This window comes from Dipodomys spectabilis, unplaced genomic scaffold, assembly GCF_019054845.1.
Source record: "Dipodomys spectabilis isolate Male_0828 unplaced genomic scaffold, ASM1905484v1 ptg000024l, whole genome shotgun sequence".
Classification (NCBI taxonomy): Eukaryota; Metazoa; Chordata; class Mammalia; order Rodentia; family Heteromyidae; genus Dipodomys; species Dipodomys spectabilis.
Window position 1 is genome coordinate 32,351,047 of NW_024870701.1, and position 18,954 is coordinate 32,370,000.

General features: G+C 41.8%; 1 protein-coding gene across 3 annotated transcripts in view; it reads right to left on the reverse strand.

Annotated features, from left to right (window-relative positions):
• Positions 1–2,286: 2,286 nt before the first annotated feature.
• The window catches only part of Fech (ferrochelatase), a 35,238-nt gene continuing 18,570 nt past the window's right edge, over positions 2,287–18,954 (reverse strand). The window contains exons 6-11 of one of the 3 annotated variants that reach the window (XM_042675208.1): positions 17,643–17,749; positions 14,239–14,337; positions 7,959–8,066; positions 7,385–7,549; positions 2,911–2,970; positions 2,287–2,370 (exon numbers count right to left, since the gene is read on the reverse strand). In XM_042675208.1, coding sequence (XP_042531142.1) covers positions 2,362–2,370; positions 2,911–2,970; positions 7,385–7,549; positions 7,959–8,066; positions 14,239–14,337; positions 17,643–17,749 — 548 coding nt within the window. In that variant the 3' untranslated portion in view covers positions 2,287–2,361. Of the gene's footprint in view, positions 2,469–2,910; positions 2,971–7,384; positions 7,550–7,958; positions 8,067–14,238; positions 14,338–17,642; positions 17,750–18,954 lie in introns of all 3 variants that reach the window. The other 2 variants (XM_042675207.1, XM_042675209.1) reach the window with 2 other exon arrangements.

An 18,954-nucleotide genomic window follows, 5' to 3' on the forward strand; every position in this document is an offset into this window, starting at 1 on the left:
ACCAAGAGTGCAAGGCTCTTGAGTTCAAGTCCCAGTACTGGTATACACACACAAAGTATCCCACCAAATGCAAATGCTATCGTCCACCAATGGTTATTGTCAAAGACAACTGCCTCAGAGGCACAAAAGCCATAAGGCAGTAACCTCCACAAACTCTTTGCTCCCATGAGTATCGGCATATTGTTGCAGACATCCCTGTCACTGCTGATTTGAAGGTTTCTTATCAAATGAAAGGCTTCAGATACCCTAGCAAGTGTTCTGCACTTTTTGCAACTTCTCTGTGCCAATATAGTTCCATCTAAAGAAGCTGAAGGAATGAACAGAAAGATCACCAGCAGGTTTCCTGAACCAGGGAAAGTGGTTTTAAGTTTAACCCACCTCCCTACGCCAGGCCACCAACCCAGAGAATTCACTCCACTGTGGGCCAGTCACCAAGTCCTTTCTGAGCCCAATCTCCAAAAAAGTCATGGAAAAGGAGAGAGGAAAATTCTAAACAATGCTTCTCATCTTTCCTGAGAAACACACCTAATAAAAAAGAAAGCCAATTGGGGGAAAAAGAGATGCGATTCATATTTGAGGGCCATTATCAGTGTAGAAAAATGATTCATAGCCAGATGGCATCTTTCTTTCTCCATATTACAAAGTAAATTCCTCCTGCTTAATCATTTTAATCAGACTAAGAGACAGCATGAATTAAATTGGTTAAAATCTTAATGAAGTCATAATATTTATTAATAGGAAATCCTGAATATAGAAGATCTATGAATCCCTTAATTACTTCTACTTTATAAACTGGCTTTTTCAAACAATCAAAGAAGTGCCTTTTTTTTTAAAGAACAAAGTTTCAGATGCCTTGAGCAGCAAAATAGTGATCATTACAAACTCTTCACAGATCCATCAAATATAGATCAGATCCTGATCCAACATTATTTCTGCATTTTTACAACAATTTTCACTCACAAATTCAAGGTGAAAATGACATCAAAAACATCCACAGGTGGACCCATTGCAACAATGAGATGTACAAGACATTATGTCTTAAAATGAACTTTACAACTTTGGTGGGGGGGAGGCAGGAAGATGGGAAGGGATAGGAAGGGGAAACAAAGGAGAAAACAACAATGCTTGATAAGAAATGTACCCATTATCTTGCCCATGTAATTGTAACTCCTCTGTATGACATTTTCATAATAATTTTTTAAAAATCCACAGGAAAAGGAGGTAAGAAATGCCAGTCAATAAAATGGTAACAATATTTTGCATTAGTGGTTGAGGTTTTTTTTCTTTGTATTTTCCTAATGTCCTATTATATGGCTATATAATTTTCAAACAAAAAATTATAAATGAAGAAAGAATCCAAAGTTAAAAAATATAGTTGACATTATAAAATAGCTCCTAAACAAATGTGCAGAAAAGAAACCAAGATCAAGGAGATATAGAGCAAAAAGACTCCCTGGGCCCAGGGGAGATTTAAGATGAAGCCCATTGATGGTGTTTCCCAGCAGTACTGTCTTTGGAGACTGAAAGTGGCGGGCGGGCGCTCCCTTCCCTGAGGCACCTAGGACTCAGACCAAGGGCTGTGTGGTGAGTGTTGGCTTCTTTAAGTATGTTAGCCTGCAAGCCTGGCGAGTCTCACTGCAGTAGCGTGTGTGCTTCATTCTGTCTGGGCATTCGGGAGAGGAGAGATGAGCCTCACACAGCCACCACAATGACTAATGACTGGTGGCCTCGCTGGCAACACTGGCCCATACACTGACTCACCAGCACTGTTACTTTCTGACATAGGTAAGAGCAGGCAGAGTGTGTATGTGACTAGGGGTTAAACCCAGGGCCTTCTGCATGTTAGGTGAACGCTCTACCTCTCAACTACACAGCCAGCTCAGCGCTTCTTTTTTATATTTCACAAACTCAACTATATTCATTCAAGAAACTACTGGCATGCATGAGGCTCTGTCCCCAGATTTCACTCACCCTGCCAGCCCCCAGAGACGACGCTCCATACCACTTTTACGAGGTGGTTTTGGACAATAAAAAGCAAACCCTGTATTTAAAACAGATAAGTGTCTCATAAGATAAAAAATACTCAGTGTTTTTCATGTCCTACTGGACATTCCGAACTAATCAATTTCTCCTGAGAGAAGGACTGGGGATGCTTATGTCTAGGTAAATACAAACAGAAATCCCTTGATCAGGATGGCAGAATCCACACCCCAGAAAATCACACAGTCTGTGCCCAAAGGCTTGCTTCCTTCATCTCTAAGTAGTGTCCTCCTCCCGATCCGAGGTGTCTGGAGGTTGGGCATTTGCCTAATCCCGTGGGTCCTCAGGCAGGGTCACAGCTGCTGGCCGGTGAAGAAGGATTTAGTCTCCCTGCAGACAGGATTTACACACAGAGGACAGCTCAGAGTCAACTGCTTGGAGCACAGCTTGTTTGACTGCATGTGTGAGTATACCAAATCAGCCAGAGCCTGCAAGACACAGGAGCACAGGTCCATGAGAAGCCACAAAGCCGCTGGTCCTGAGGGTGCACCTTTCTATCTTCTGCCCACATCTGGGTCCTGGCTGGGGGCTTCTTTGGGGAAACTGCCTGAACTCAATTTTATAGCTTCTTCCTTTCCAGAGCCTCCTCAGCAATGTTAGCAAAGGAGATCTTCTCTTCCCCCTCCCGATTCTACCTTTCTTCTGAAAAGCAGATTTTAAATTAGACATCGTTAGAGATGGCTAGAAATAAGAAAATTGGCGCTACCTATGGAGGAAAAAAGGGAGGGGGCAGATAAGGAATTCGATCTTATTTTTGTAATTAATTGGAACTCGGAATGTACTAATATGTGAGAAAAGCAATATTCTGCGAGCTTCTCAGAGGATTAGTCCTGGTATGTTCTACTAAAGTGCTCGTAACGCCGCAGATACCTTAGAGAACAATGGATTTCCATTAAGAGATTCCGCTCTTCTGATGTTTTCAACTCCACACTGAATCAAATGAGAAAGGGGAAGAAAAGCAGAGACATTTTATTTTCCTTTTCTTCTTCTTCTTTTTTTTTTTTTTAAAGAAACTGAGTACTACAAAAAATACGTATAAACAAATAAACACATAGATCCAGGTACACAAGTCAGTCTGACCTGGAGTGTCGATGAGCTGGTAAGTGAGGTCCAGGAGCCGCATCTGCCACGTGGCCCTTCGCCTGCCACCCCTCTGCCTCCCCACCCCCACCCGCCCACAGGTGCTGTCTCCACTCTCAGGTGGGAGGGCATTCTCATGTGATTTAATTCATTTTTGTTCTTGTTTTTAGCATTTTTTTCCTCATGTATACACTTACAGACTCTACTAGTACAATGTTGCTTTAATTAAGTAAAATGTTCTGCTTGCTTGGTTGCTAAATACCAAAACAAAGGAAATTAATTATAGGCTCTAAATGTTTATGGGATCTAGACTGGATCCAATGCACAGCTGAATGTGTGCGTGCGTGTGCGTGTGTGTGTGTGTGTGTGTGTGTGTGTGTGTGTGTGTGTGTGTGTGTGTGTGTGTGTGTGTGTGTGTGTGTGTGTATTATTTTAACAGAGAAAAATTTAAGGAAAAAAAAGATTGGTCAGTAATATTCCTCTTCAAAACTATTCAGTTAATTACCCTCAAATAACTGAAAACATCTACTTTTGACTTAGGTAGCTAGAATCTTCTCTTTCCCATTGCTGACAAGAGAGCTTATCAATTGATTTATCTTTTAAATTAGCATTAACATCCAGAGATCTCCAGGCAAAGACTTAACTGGCTGAGGAAGAGGCTAGGTTTTAAAATTTCACGAACTGTTACAGTTCATGCAATTTCCCAGCGTCAGTGTCAGCCAAACATGGTAATGCATACCTGTAACCTTGACTACTGAAGAGGAAGAGGCAGGAAGATCCTAAGCTGGAGGTCAAACTGGGCAAAGTTAGTGACATTCTGTCTCAAAAACCAAATAAAAATATAAGGACCAGGGCATGGCTCAAAGGGTAGACTGTTTGCCTAGCATGCACAAGGCCCTGAGTTCAGTCCTTAGCACCAAAACACAAAATCAAGGAGAAAGTCAGTGGCAGCAGAATAACCCTACTGTCAAAGGGCATTCTCTGACATCACAGCTGCAGCCAATTAGCCCAGTTCTGGAGGGAATCCAGGAAAATACAGAACAACTCTAAATGCCTTTCCAGGCAAGGTAATACTGGAAAAAGGAAAGTATTTATTATAAAGTGGTTTACACTAGTAATACTTCAAATGCGTGTGTGTGTGTGTGTGTGTGTGTGTGTGTGTGTGTATGAATCAGAAATTTGTTAAGTTACAGAGACCTAATTAAATATACTGATTTGGGTCCATGATACATTTTTTAAAAAGAAAACACAGGCCAGGCACTGGTGGTTCATGCCTGTAATCCTAGCTGCTGAGGCTGAGATCTGAGGATCTGATTTGAAGCCTGCTACAGAAGGAAAGTATGGGAGATTCTCATCTCTAATTATATGCCAGAAGTGGAACTGTGGCTCAAGTAGAAGAGCCTTAAGCACTAGCCTTAAGCACAAAAGCTTAGGGACAGCACCAAGGTCCTGAGTTCAAACCCCAGGGCTGGCACAAAAAAAGAGGAAAAAACAAAACAGGAGATGACAAAATAGTATGAACAAAATACCATTTTTATCAAGCAGGTAGAAGCCTAATGTAGCCAGGCACTGGTGGCTCATACCTATAATCTTTGCTACTCAGGCTGCTGAGATCTGAGAATCGCGGTTCAAAGCCAGCCTGGGCATGAAAGTCTATGAGACTCTTATCTTCAATTAACCACTAGCAAACCATCAGCAGCACTGTGGCTCAAAGTGTAGAGAACTAGCCTTGAATGAAAAAGCTCATGGACAGTGCCCAGGCCCTGAGTTCAAGCCCCACAAGTAACCAAAAGAGAAAAAAGAAAAAAGAAAGCAAAAGCTATTTCTAGCCAGGTACTTGTGGCTCACCCCTACAATCCTAGCTACTCAGGAGGCTGAGATTTGAGGACTGCAGTTCAGCAGCTGGGACAGGAAAGGCCATGAGAATCTTATTCCAGTATACTACCAAAAAAGTTGGAAGTGGAGCTGTGACTCAAGTGGTAGAGTGAGAACCTAGAGCAAAAGAAACTCAGGGACAGACCCTAGGCCCTGAGTTCAAGTCCCAGGACCAGAACACACACACACACACACACACATTCTCTCTCTCTCACCATTCATTAATCCTTTTTTTTTTTTTTTTGGTCAGTCATGGGGCTTGAACTCTGGGCCTGGGCGCTGTCCCTCAGCTCTTCAGCTCAAGGCTACTGCTCTACCACTTGAGCCACAGCACCACTTCTCATTTTCTAGTGGTTTATTGGAGATAAGAATCTCACAGACTTTCCTGCCCGGGCTGGTTTTGAACCACAATCATCAGATCTCAGCCTCTGGAGTAGCTAGGATTACCAGCGCCTGGCCATAGCCATCCTTTTAGGGGAAAAAAAAAAAAGCTTTTTGACGTTAACTTGTTTTAAATATATTAATATATTTTAGACATATTCCATTCTCCCATGGAGGAAATGATGATAAAGGGTAGTTTTCTTTGTCTCCTTCAGGGATTGGTTCATCAGTCACTAATATTCCCTTCTGTTAGTAATTTCAGCTTAGTAATATGAATGGATGTAAACTACCATTCAATATAGACAAAAATGAATTTTTAAAACCTTTTTTTTTTTAAAGCAAGTTCAAACTAGCCAAAGTCCAGACCGAGGACAAAATGGCATCACTGAAAGAAACCTGGGGATAATGCTGAAATCTCACCTTGGACAATTACAACTGGCCTGAGTTCAAAAGTACCAACGAGCCAATGCAGGCACGCCTGACCTTCGTCCATGTTTCACTGATGACTGACCAGCATGGGCACCCTAACAAGAGGCTGTGGTCTGGCCCCAGTTCTGCTCCACCCACTCTCCATCCTGAATCTACCGCCTAGTCCTAGAGAGGGCCTGGGTTCTACAAGGCCAAGCTTGGAATGACAGGCCCTTGCAGAGACTGGGAGGGAGAGAGGCCTTCCCAAGTCCTGACAGAAATGCAGGCATAAATTGGATGATTTCAAGGCTGGCTCTCAGAAACCACAAGATAGGTAAACAAGTTTTTCTCTACCCTGAATGACAATTCACATCCATCTTACATTACGAAACACCCAGAGTGGTATTTGGTATTTCAATAATCAGATTGATCACAACATGATAGCAAACAGCTAATTAAGTGAGCGCATAAAAGAGGTCAAGGAAATTACAATACGTACCACTTCCGCGTTCACTCTGGGCTCTTCTCTGAAATGATAATGCGCTACATGCCTTGAAACCCAACAAGAAGTAGTGTACCATCCCAAATAAAAAGGATGCCAGCGTGCTTGATGAAGGAAAGGAATTGTAAAACAGCAAACATTCCCCCTCAGAATTAATGAGATGTATGACTATTTTTTCTTAGAAAAATTTAGGTGTGTGTGTGTGTGTGTGTGTGTGTGTGTGTGTGTGTGTGTGTGTGTGTGTGTGTGTGTGTGTGTGTGTGTGTGTGTGTGTGTGTGTGTGTGTGTGTGTGTGTGTGTGTGTGTGTGTGTGTGTGTGTGTGTGTGTGTGTGAATGCCAAGTAATGGGGCCTGAACTCAGGGAGGGCCTCAAGCTTTTGATTGGCTTGTACCAGACTAGCACTCTACCACTTGAGCCACAGCTTCACCTCTGACTTTTCACTGGTTCACTAGGGATAAGAGTCACATGGACTTTTCTGCCTAGGCTGACTTCAAATTGCAATCCTCAGATCTCAGCCTCCTGAGTAGCTAGGACTCCAGGTGTGAACCATTGGCACCTGGCTTCAAAATTAAATGGTTACAGGGCTGGGAAGGTGGCTCAGTGGTAGAGTGCTTGCTTTGTATGCATGAGGCCCTGGGTTCGATTCCTCAGCACCACATAAGCAGAAAAAGCTGGAAGTGGTGCTGTGGCTCAAGTGGTAGGGCGCTAGCCTTGAGCTGAAGAGCTGAGGGACAGTGCCCAGGCCCAGAGTTCAGGCCCCATGACCGACAAAAAAAAAAAAAAAAAAAAAAATTAAATAGTTACTACTTTCACACAGACAGTAAATGAAACTGGACTAAAGGATGGTGAGCACAGTGATGCCTGGCCCACTAGCTTTAGCAGAAACACAGAAGTCCTCTCCCACTGCTGACACAAATTCACTCCAAGTGTTGGGATTACTATTCGGATAAAGCGCTATCCAAAACGATGAGGACACAGCACATGCCAGCACACAGAGGAAACGGAGTTTTTGAATGGCACAATTCACTGCTCTCTACTTTTTCCAAACGGCCTTTGAAATCAAGTTGTGACGACCGTGAGCAGACGGGAGCACTTACCTCCTTGGCCAAGACTTGGGCGTACTCAATATCCAGCTCGTACAGAGTTTCAATGTGGTCGCTGGTGAATGCTATGGGAACCAAAAGGATATTCTTCCTCCCCCTTTCACAAAGCCCTCTGATGGCCTCGTCTGTCTGAGGACCCAACCAGGGCACTGGACCCACCTGTGGGAAAGGATGAATGTGTAAACGGGACGTTCCTCCAACCGTCTATAGCACATGGCCAGTCCCCACCCTGGGCACATCGGCAGTGAGAGCCTGCCTGTCTGCGTTTTAGTGTTACCCCCAAAGTTAGCCCACAAGTTACCCCTAGAAGTTAGCCCAGTATAAATCAATTATAATTTCTGTCATTATGATGAATTTCATAAAATATTAAACCAATGGAACTCTACTAGTCCCGGGATTTCTGACCTCTATTTCCCTTGCTTGTATAGTTCTTTCTGCCCATGGCGAGTAATCAGGTTACAGAGCTGTCTATCTCCATGAAAGAAGTGAATCTAAGCATTTGATAACTAAGTCCTAAAACAGATGATCTCAACAGCTGACTGCCCACAAGTGTACGGAAATGACCTACCTTCGACTGCCAGACCAGTCGGTAGGGGTTGGAGTAGCCCAGCCTTTCCATGACTTTGTCAACAGTGGCGCCTACCTCCTGAGGATAAGGGTCCCCTCTGTTGACCACCTGTAGCAGAGACACAATTATAGTTATCATCAACACCACGAAGGGCTCCAAGAGCTTCAAGTCATTCGCTGGCATGTTTTGAGCGCCACATTGGAGTCCTTCCTTTCTGCATGGTGCACTGATGCTAATTTGGTCTAAGCAGTCAAGGAGCTTCCATGGTTCCATTTCTTCACCAGCCAAAGAGAACATTGCATTCAGTCATCCATCCCCGAGGCCCTGAAGATATAAAACTATGCATGTGGGAGATGGGCCAGCTCTAAGGAAGATGATTCTCTTTTCAAGATATGTCTCATGTCTGTAATCTAGTTACTCAGGAGGCTAAGATCTAAGGATCATAGTTTGAAGCCAGCCTGGACAGGAAAGTCCATGAGACTCTTATCTCCAATCAACTGCAAAAAAACCCCAGAAGTAGAGCTGCGGCTCAAGTGGTAGAGCAATAGCTTTGAGCACAAAAGCTCAGGGACAGCCCTGAGTTCAAGCTCCATGACCGAAAACAACAAAATATGCTGGATGGAAGAGTCAACAGAAGTGGCTGATTTTTCAGCTGGAATGGATGATGTGTAGAACTGGTGAGTTTATAGTAAACAAAAGAAGAAGCAAGAAGCAGATCATGGCTCACACGACAGGCACCTTCTATATTTTCTCTCTCCACCCTTCCCCCAACAATCGATAGTACACATTCGCTTTGTGCACAGCACAAATGTTTGATACATATCCTACAGGACAGCCCGTTAATGCCTGTGGAACTGTTCAGTACAAATTTTATTTTAGCTGCATCAATATTTCATTGTGCACTGACTCCATAGCACCTTCACCTTGCTTACTGTTTTTTCTGTGACATCTCTTATCTCCTAACCTATCATACTGTTGTCTTATGTATTATGTTAATTATGGTTCCCTGCTTTACCCCAGGGACAAAGATTTTTGTCCGCTTCCTTCATTCTGATAGCTAAGGTATAACAATGCCTGGAATATAATAGTTCTGCATTTAATACTATACTGCCAACAAAACACTTTATGATATTTTTAATGATTTGGTAGCCACAAGATACTATATATATATATATATGGGGGGGGGGATCTGTGGGGAACACAGGCAGCAAAGATGGCCCTGAGAGGAAGTTGAGTGGGCAGAGCTGGATTTGTTTAGGTTCAGTGTGTAAACAACTCATGGAAGCTTAGGTGCATGATAAGGTGTGGCCTTTCAGTGATTGGTTGGTTCCATTTCCTCCCCTCCCTGGCAGTCTTTTGCTTTAAAAAGGGGATGCTCCCTGTTAATAAACGAGTTCCTGCTCAGTTTGACTCTCCGCTGCCTCTGATTGTCTCCCGGGCTAAGGGAGGATGGGGGAACTAGCGGCCGCACTTCGTACTTACCTTTCCTTGGACCCCGTCAGTCCAAAGACAGAGGAAGACCCAACGTGTGTGTGTGTGTGTGTGTGTGTGTGTGTGTGTGTGTGTGTGTGTGTGTGTGTGTGTGTGTGTGTGTGTGTGTGTGTGTGTGTGTGTGTGTGTGTGTGTGTGTGTGTGTGTGTGTGTGTGTGTATATATATAGTAGAGATGAAAGAACTACAAAGAACTACAAAGTTGCCATTAGAACAACAGGCTAATGATTGTATAGCAATCTTCCATAGACAAGATCCACCCCAGAAACAAAATGAGTGGCCAATGCCTTTGGAACAACAAAATGTTTATATAAATCTCACATTTTCTCCTCCAAGATATTTTAATTGCAAAGAGAGAAACAGTAATTTTACAATGGACACATATAGCAAATACCACCTTACACAATGACCAAGGGTCACATCACCAGAGGTTAAAGACAGCTACGTCATTTCCCCTGGGAAGCTGAGAAAGACGTTCTTAACAAGGTGCTGTTCTTGCCAACAATGCATAATCACAATCTGATTATGGACAGACATTCTATAAAAGAACTGCAGTTCCACAAAAATAATTCTTCAAAATACCAAAGGGACCAGAATGGAAAGCATGAGTGACTGTCATTGATTGGAGGATATTGAGGGGATGTGACAACTAAATGTAATGCAAGACAGTAGACTGGATCCCCTAAGACAAGACTTAGCATTAGGGAGATCGGGGTGAAGGGCATGGAAGACACTTTTCTGTAAGTGTAAAGATTGTTTCAAAATAAGTTTAAACAGTCATTAGAAATAAAATGTTAAGGAAAGATCAGCGTTCTTTTCCCATCATCCACCATCTTCCCTAGCCTGCCTTAGCATTCCTCAGTCCACACAGGCCCCCAAAGCAGCATGCTCAGTCTGAGGCAAAGAAGAGGAAATGAAGTTAAGGATGAGAGACAGTACCTAGAATATGCCTGTGCAAATGTTTCCTCCTACCCTGCTCACATCTGTAATCTTACCTACTCAGGAGGCTGACAGCTGGGGATTAAGGTTCAAAGCCAACCTGGTCAGGGTACCTCCTCGGATACCTCAGGTCTCATTATCCATACGAAAAATACGCAAAGATGATTTTTGTAACACAGGGAAAGATAATATGATCATTTTTAAATGAAATTGACTTCCAGAAGGGAGAAATTTATATACTGTAGAAGTTGCAACTCCATAGTAGAGGTGTAAGGGATGGAAAACTGCACAGGGCTTGACTCTGGTAACCACCAGATGGCAGTATGGAGCAGTGAGCAGAATGGCCCCCACAGTGAGATTGGCTCCATTAAACATTAATCACACTAAGAAAACATAACTCTCCACCTGAACTGACCAAACTAGGTACTTATTCCAAGGCCTTCCATTTGTCATACAGCAGATGAGCATGATCTTCCTTGTTTTTAAGAATATGACAACAGGCTAGGTATGATGAACTCATGCCTATAAACCTAGCTACTTAAGAGACTGAGATCTGAAGATCTAAAAACCAGCCCCGACAGACAAATCAGTGAAACGTTTATCTCCAACTAACAGGTAAGAAGTTGGAATTGGAGGCATGACTCCAGAGGTAACAGTAGGCTCCAGGCCAGAGTAGAAAAGGCTAAACAATGAACATGGTTATGCTGGTACGTTAGTACAGGCTGGCAATGACCAGGAGTAGGATTCCTGGATCACAGGGAAGCTCTATGTTTAGTCTTTTGAGGAATCTCCATATTACTTTCCAGAGTGGTTGAACAAGTTTACATTCCCACCAACAGTGTAGTAGTCTTCCCTTTTGGCCATATCCTTGCCAGCATCTGTTATTATTAGTTTTCTTAATAATGACCATTCTAACTGGGGTGAGGTGGGAATCTCAATGTTGTTTTGATTTGCATTTCTTTTATGACCAGTTCTTTTATGAACAGTTCTTCATGTGTCTGATGGTCATTCTTATTTCTTCTTCAGAGAAGTCTTTCTTTAAGTCTAGCCCACTTATTGATGGGGTTGTTTCTTTGAGGATTTGTTTTTTCGGGATGTAAGGTTTTGAGCTCTAAGTATATTTTAGATGTATTTAGACCCTTGTCTGATGGATAGCTAGTAAAGACCTTCTCTCATTCTGTGGGCTTTCTATTTATCCTGCTAGCTATGTCCTTTGGCATTCAAAAACTCCTCAATTTGATGAAATTCCATTTATATAGCCTTTCTTTTATTTGTTGTGTATTATTTACCATAGCTAAGATATGGACTCAATCCAGATGCCCCTCAGTGGATGAATGGATCAAGAAAATGTGGCATATATATAGAATGGAATTATATGCTTCCATCAGAATGACACTGCCCCATTTGTAAGGAAATGGAAAGACTTGGAAAAAACATTATGCAAGTAAGCCAGATCCAAAGATACATAGGCTGCATGGTTTCCCTCATTTGGTTATTTTTTTTTCCCCAGTTGTGGGGCCTGAACTCTGGGCCTGAGTGCTGTCCCCCAGCTCTTCAGCTGTAGACCAGCACTCTACCACTTGAGCCTCAGCCCCACTTTCAGCTTTTTCTGCTTATGTGGTGCTGAGGAATTGAACCAAGGGCTTCATGCATGCAAGGCAAGCACTCTACCACTGAGCCACCTTCCCAGTGCCGGTTTCCCTCATTTGTAATAACTAAGAATATGCCTACAAATTAATCCAATGGATAGTAAAAGACAAATAATTACACTTTGACATGATTAATTAAACAGCACTCTAAGCATTCACACAGCAAGAACAAAGGAGGATATTCTTAGGAGAGGATCACAGTGGCTCAATAACTATGTGCACGTGACCATATAAAACGATGACTATTGCTGGGCACCGGTGGCTCACGCCTGTAATCCTAGCTATTCAGGAGGCTGAGATCTTGAGGATTGAGGTTCTAAGCCAGCCTGGGCAAGGAAAGTCCGTGAGACTCTTCTCTCCAATAAACCACTAGAAAACCGGAAGTGGTGCTGTGGCTCAAGTGGTAGAGCACTAGCCTTGAATTGAAGAGCTGAGGGACAGCTTCCAGGCCCAGAGTTCAAGCCCCACAACTGACAAAAACAAAAAACAAAAACGATGACTATTGAAATGAACTCCAAGAAATGGAAACAAGAGGGTTTTTTTTGTTTTAGTTTTTGTATGGTTTGCAGTTCTTTCTTTTTTTTTTTCCTTTAGTTTACTCCCTGTTGTTACTGTTTTTGATTTCTGTACCTTTGTCTGATTTGGGGAAGGGAAAGGGTACCACAGAAACGGTGACACAAAGGGTAAACCATTCAACAGTGCTACTCACTAGACACTATGTTGGAAATTAGCTTTACAGCTTGTGGGGAAAAAGGGGTCAGGGAAATGAAGTGGAAAAATGAGGGAGGAGGTAACACTGTTCAAAAAGAAATGTATCCACTACCTTAACTGTGTAACTGTAACCCCTTTGTACATCACCTTTACATTAAAATTTAAATTAAAAAAAGAAAAAATTAAGAAAAGAGTTAGGCTCTGAGTTCAAACCTCAGTACTATGTGCAGGTATGTGCATGCATGTGAGTGTGTGTGTGCATGAATGCATGCACACACACATACACATGCAGACAAGAGCATGGAGTGACGTGTGGTATTTTCATAAACAACCTGGTATAATATGATGGATTCAGGAACAACTGGATTATAAGCAAACATGCTCATGCTATATGCTTACTGGCAAATGGTGGTCTTAGTCTTAGCAAATTAGAAACTATAATTACTTTCTGGAATTCAGATGGTAATTATCACATCTTGAAGAACAAAGTATCCAGCTGGAGAGTGCTTATCAAATGGAGGCTGGCTGTATAATGCAATTCGCCAGAATCTCAGGCTGAGCTGCTTTAACGGGACAGGTAAAAGCACACTTCTTTTAGCTGTCCTACTTGTTAGACGTTTTAAAATTATTATCTTTAAGTAGTTGTACAAAGGGGTTTCAATTCAACATGTCAATTTATAAGCATAATGCATCTTGATCAAAGTCATACCTTTATTATTCTTCCCATCTCTTGCAACCCCATCCATCCCCCTTCAATTTAACTGGTTCCATTTTCATATATGTACATCAACTATTGGGACATTTATCTACCCCTTCTTTCTTCATTCATCTTGTGTGTGTGTGTGTGTGTGTGTGTGTGTGTGTGTGTGTACACATGCATGTATGTATGCACGCCCATGCCATACTGAGGCTTAAACTCAGGGCTTGAACACTGTTCCTTAGCTCTTTTTCATTTGTTAGCTCTATCTTTGGTTTTTTAGTGGTTACAGATCAGAGTCTCATGGACTTTCCTGAGTTAGCTGGCTTCAATCTTGATGTTCAGATTTCAATCTCTGAGTAGTTTAGGTTACGGGCTTGAGTCATCAACACCTAACTCTACATTTGTCTTTGTTAGAAATTCTTATATCTGAATATATTTTCCAGTTATCATTTGACCACATATAGACAAGGTCTAGAATTCAAATTTATTGCTATGAGGTTTCAAGAAGTATGTTAAATCAAGTTCAGTCTTCAATTTTAGAGTTCATTCTTACACTGGGCTTAGAATATAATGGAGCCAGGCCAATTTTACATGTCAGAAAATGAAAACAGGGCTGGGAAGTTGGCTCAGTGGTAGAGTGCTAGCCTTGAGCTGAAGAGCTAAGGGACAGAGCCCAGGCCCAGAGTTCAGACCCCACAATCAGACCCCCCACCACCACCAAAAAAAAAGAAAGAAAATAAAAACAACCAATCCTCTACCACTAGGTGACCCAACAGAATGTTCTTACTTACAGACATTGGCAGTGAGTGAGCAGAAAAGAGAATGACCACCTCGCCTCTCTTCTCCAGTGGGAAATGGTCCAGCTCTTTCAGAATGTGGTCAGCAAAGCACTGGGAGGATACCAAGAAAGGACAGGGGGAGTGGGAAGTGGAGAGAGAAGGAAAGAAAATATTTTTAAAATAAGAGCTCTACTAAAAATCTCAAGAGCAATCCTCAAAAGAAACAGAACTCTCTTTAAAAAAAAAATGCAAACAGTACAGTCTCTTTGCTTTGGTTCATCATCAAAATGGATCCTAACGGTTTCAGGGGCCTGGGGAATTTGATGGGAAACGTCTAAAGCTCACTAATGGCTCAGTGCAAATGAATGCTGTGAGCTGCTCCCCCTCGGGAAGAGCAGGGCACACTTCCAGATGCAAGGGAGACACAGATGGGAAGAAGTTGTTTTAAGACCTCTCATTTGCTCTGTTAGCAGGAAAACAGCTTACAGGGTCTTTCTAAATCCTCCTTACTTTGGCTTTCAGGCATATTACATTAAAATACATTAGCCACAAACGGGAGAGAAACCAGAAAACACTCTATTTTTATGCTATCTTCCTCACCTAGGATCCTCACTGACGGAGTCTTCCTCACAACCTTCCTAGCCACAGACGAAAGACTCAATGATCCCCATGGAACGCAGAGGGGAAACCATGTGGACATGGGGGCCATCTGGCCTCATCAGTGAACTGGGGCTCCTCCTGCTCCCCATCCTCCACCACCCACCCATCAGACCCTCTCCCTCCCTGCTGAGTTGTCACTTCCCCATTCTAGGAGATAGGTGCTGAAATGCCTGATCTGAAGAGGCTTTCTTTCATCTCCCCCTGTAATCATTCTTTGTCATGTAACCTACAAAGAAAAGGCTGCAAAAGATGGTAATGGGTTAGCTGACAAAACTGGAAGATGAACTGAAATTAAAATGGAATATCAATGTTAACTGTATGGATGCTCAGTAGCATCTGTAAATTGTGGTTATGCAAGAAAATAGCCCTGACGTTGAGAAACATATACTCTCATGTATTTAGGTTTAAAGGGTGGTGATGTACATACAACCCACTCTCAAGTGGTGATATATGTATGTGCATGTATGTACACACATATATATATGTATACATAAATATACATAAACATATATACATATACATATATATACATAAATATACATAAACAAATATATATACATTTACATATATGTAAATACAAATGTATTTATATATACAACACGAAAGTAGAATAAGTGTTAATTCTTTGTGAATATAACTAAAAAGTAAAGAGTTCTTTTTTACTATTCTTAATATTACAACTTTCTGATATGTCTAAAATTATTGTCAAATAAAACTATTTAAAAATTGTAAAGAACTATACAAATTTGCACATGTTCGTTTTTTTTTTTAATATTAGTGACCCACTATACCTCTACTACAGGACATGTAAATTACCCCCTTAAAAATACTTAGAATTAAATACCCCGTTGAGAATTCATAATTTACCCTTGAGTAAAGGTGGCAGTATTTGACACAAACAAAAGCTGTAGTTCTTGGTGGTCTTTGAAGTGTTTGGAGACTAAGAAAGCTCACATAAGATTATTCTGGGACAACAGCCTAGATAAGGCGGCCACTGAGAACAGATATGGAATTCTGTTGTTGTTTGTTTGTTTTTGGGTCCGGTCGTGAGGCTTGAACTCTGGGCCTGGGCGCTGTCCCTCAGCTCTTCAGCTCAAGGCTAGCGCTCTACCACTTGAGCCACAGCACCACTCCCGGCTTTTCATTTTGATTATGTGGTGCTGAGGAATCGAACCCAGGACCTCAGTCATGCAAGGCAAGCGCTCTACCACTGAGCCACCTTCTCAGCCTGATATGGGATTCTGGAACACAGATTTACTCCAGTTATTCCAATGGTGAGGCGAATCGCAGTATTCCAGGGAATAGTACTAAGACTATCTTAAGGAATCACTACCTCCAACGATAGAGGTGCAGAGCAACAGCAAGACTTTTAGTTTTAAACCATATTTTTAGCTGAGTTTCCAAGGGAGGGTTTTAGTTTTGATTTTCCATTTCAAAAACATTTCCTCTCTTCTCTACAGTTTAGTGGGGGTGTTTTGTCAGCTCAAAAAGCTGTAGGTTAAGAACACTGCTCCTTACTGGCCTGCCACAATCTCTAAGCCCTCTTCTGCATGGAGGTGCCCTGGGCAAATGCTACTTAAATCATCTAAAACCCATCTGTGGGATTTTCTGCATGCGTGCGCACGTGGGCCCTGTGCAAAATGAAAGAGGCGCGGTGCCTCTCAGAGCCTTCAATCACGCCAGCCAGGAGGGCAGATAAATGCCTCTAAAATTCCCTTTCATTTGATGAACACAGACTTCCTCAGTTAAGAGACCTTTCCATCTTTCTGCTTCCCCCTTTTCAAAGGGCTGAATTTCAATGCAAATCTAATGACTCCCTCCATCGGGGCAGGCAGATGCTGCGCAGATTCCCTGGGTTCCTGCACCACATGTCAGTGCTGACATAATCACTCCTCTCCCCACACAGGGCCCACAGGGGCAGGCAGGCAAGGGTGCTCTGGGCAGCCAGTGCTGTACCCAGAGCACGGCAACTGGAGAAGCAGAACCAACAATGACACCTATTCCGAAGAGTGGTCTTGCCTTTCACTTTTTACTTAAAAGTGTAGTTCATGCAGTAACCCTTTACCTGCCCCCAGGAGGTGGGCTGTTCTGGAGAGGGCCAGTCGATTTTAGTGACTCACAGCACCATCTAGTGGTCACCAAGCTTTTCAAAGAAAAGACAGGTCTGTTCCAATAATAAAAAATATACACTGGAAAATAAAATGTAAATTGGTACATATTTCTCCTATCTAAAATAACCCTAAATCAGAAACTTCTATAAAACAAAAAAACCTACATGCATATTTCACCAGCAGCGTTCTCAAAGTACACCCATTCAAAGCTACTGGTTTTGGAATTGTAGTTGTGATGGATATTCCTACAACACAGCACCACTTAATATAAATATAATAAAAATACATTATTCAGGAGAAATTTGAAACTTTCCCCATGAAATGTTATTTTCATATCCCAGTAACATATATCTATTTTCTTTTTTTTTTTCTCTTTTTTTGTCAGTCTTGGGGCTTGAACTCTGGGCCTGGGCGCTGTCCTGAGCTCTTCAGCTCAAAGTTACTGCTATTTTTCTTTTTTTTTTTTTGCAATCTTTTGACATATTAAAGGATTTAGAAAATAGTTATTTAAAGTTATGTGTCAATCTCTGGATGTAAATTAGCTGTAAAACATTACATGTTCTATTTTCTTTTTTCATAATTCAAGAATCTAATTTTTCCAAAAAAATCCATAGACAGAAGAACCTGAGTCACAGCAGCACTTACCTGGATGAGGAGGGGGTGTGTGGGCCACCTGTCAATAGTGCTCCACTTCATGGCAGGCCTCCTTCCCACGTCACTGTAATATCTGTAGATGGCATTTAAACTGCTGCCTGGAACATACAGGGGGGCCTCTTAATTGATACGCTTTGATTATGGTGAAAATAAAAAAAAAAAAGACTAGTAAAAGCCGTCACAGTAATTTCAGAGCAGGCATCTGATTCTATACAGAATCTCAGTCTAATTACAACCTTTCCAATACTCCAAAATGCATATAGATTTAACTAGCCTGCAAATGAAGATCACTAAAAAGCAATCAATCTCAACAGACTTTCAAAGAGGCCATTTCTAGTGAGAAACATGATGGCCATGGATTTATGAAATATAAGCAGTTATTACTTGCAGGGATCAAGTCTTTTGAAAGCATGTGAACAAAGATTTTCCCACTATGAAGGGAATCAGCCCTATTACCAAAAAATGTAGGGGTGAGGAAGAAAGAGGAGAAGGAAATAGGCCATTATCTCCATGGTAATATCCGCATTGGTTCATTCTGGCATAACTCTTTTCAGGTATTTTTCTTTACATCTGTTTTGTTTTACAGAACAATGTTATAATGTGTGTGTGTGTGTGTGTGTGTGTGTGTGTGTGTGTGTGTGTGTGTGTGTGTGTGTGTGTGTGTGTGTGTGTGTGTGTGTGTGTGTGTGTGTGTGTGTGTACATCTGTATCCAGATCCAGAGTATTCTGGATATTTTTACTTAATATGACAGGATAAATATTTTCTACATTACAATGAAAGCTATTCAATGGCATTATCACAAGGATTCTACCAACATTCTTTTTTACCTGTTTCTACAAAATTTTCATCACTCCCTAAATTCTAACTAATTTCTAACAGGCAATCTAACACAAGTGAGATTTATTTCTAAGTGAGAGATGGAAGTTATGAACATTTCAAGCCTACACGATGGCTGATGATGTTAACCTAAAGCAATTATTTTCCTGGTCTAGGGAAGCAGAAACTGGGGCAAGCCCTAACCCTAGGAAACCTCTTCGCCTTCGCACGGGGACATTTCCAACAGATCTGCATGCCTCCCACCACTAGGTTCTCTACTATAAAACCACTAGTAAAGTTCCCAATTTAAGAGCCTCGTCAAGGCTGAACCACATTTTACCTCAAATGTATGCTTGGACTAGAACTCATCTTTTACAAGATGAATGAGTTTAATTTTGATGAATAGAATACAGTGAATTTTGAGAACCAAACCAAGTCCATTCAAGGGTCAAAAAGAATCTCTGTAGAAATCAAAGTAGACACCAG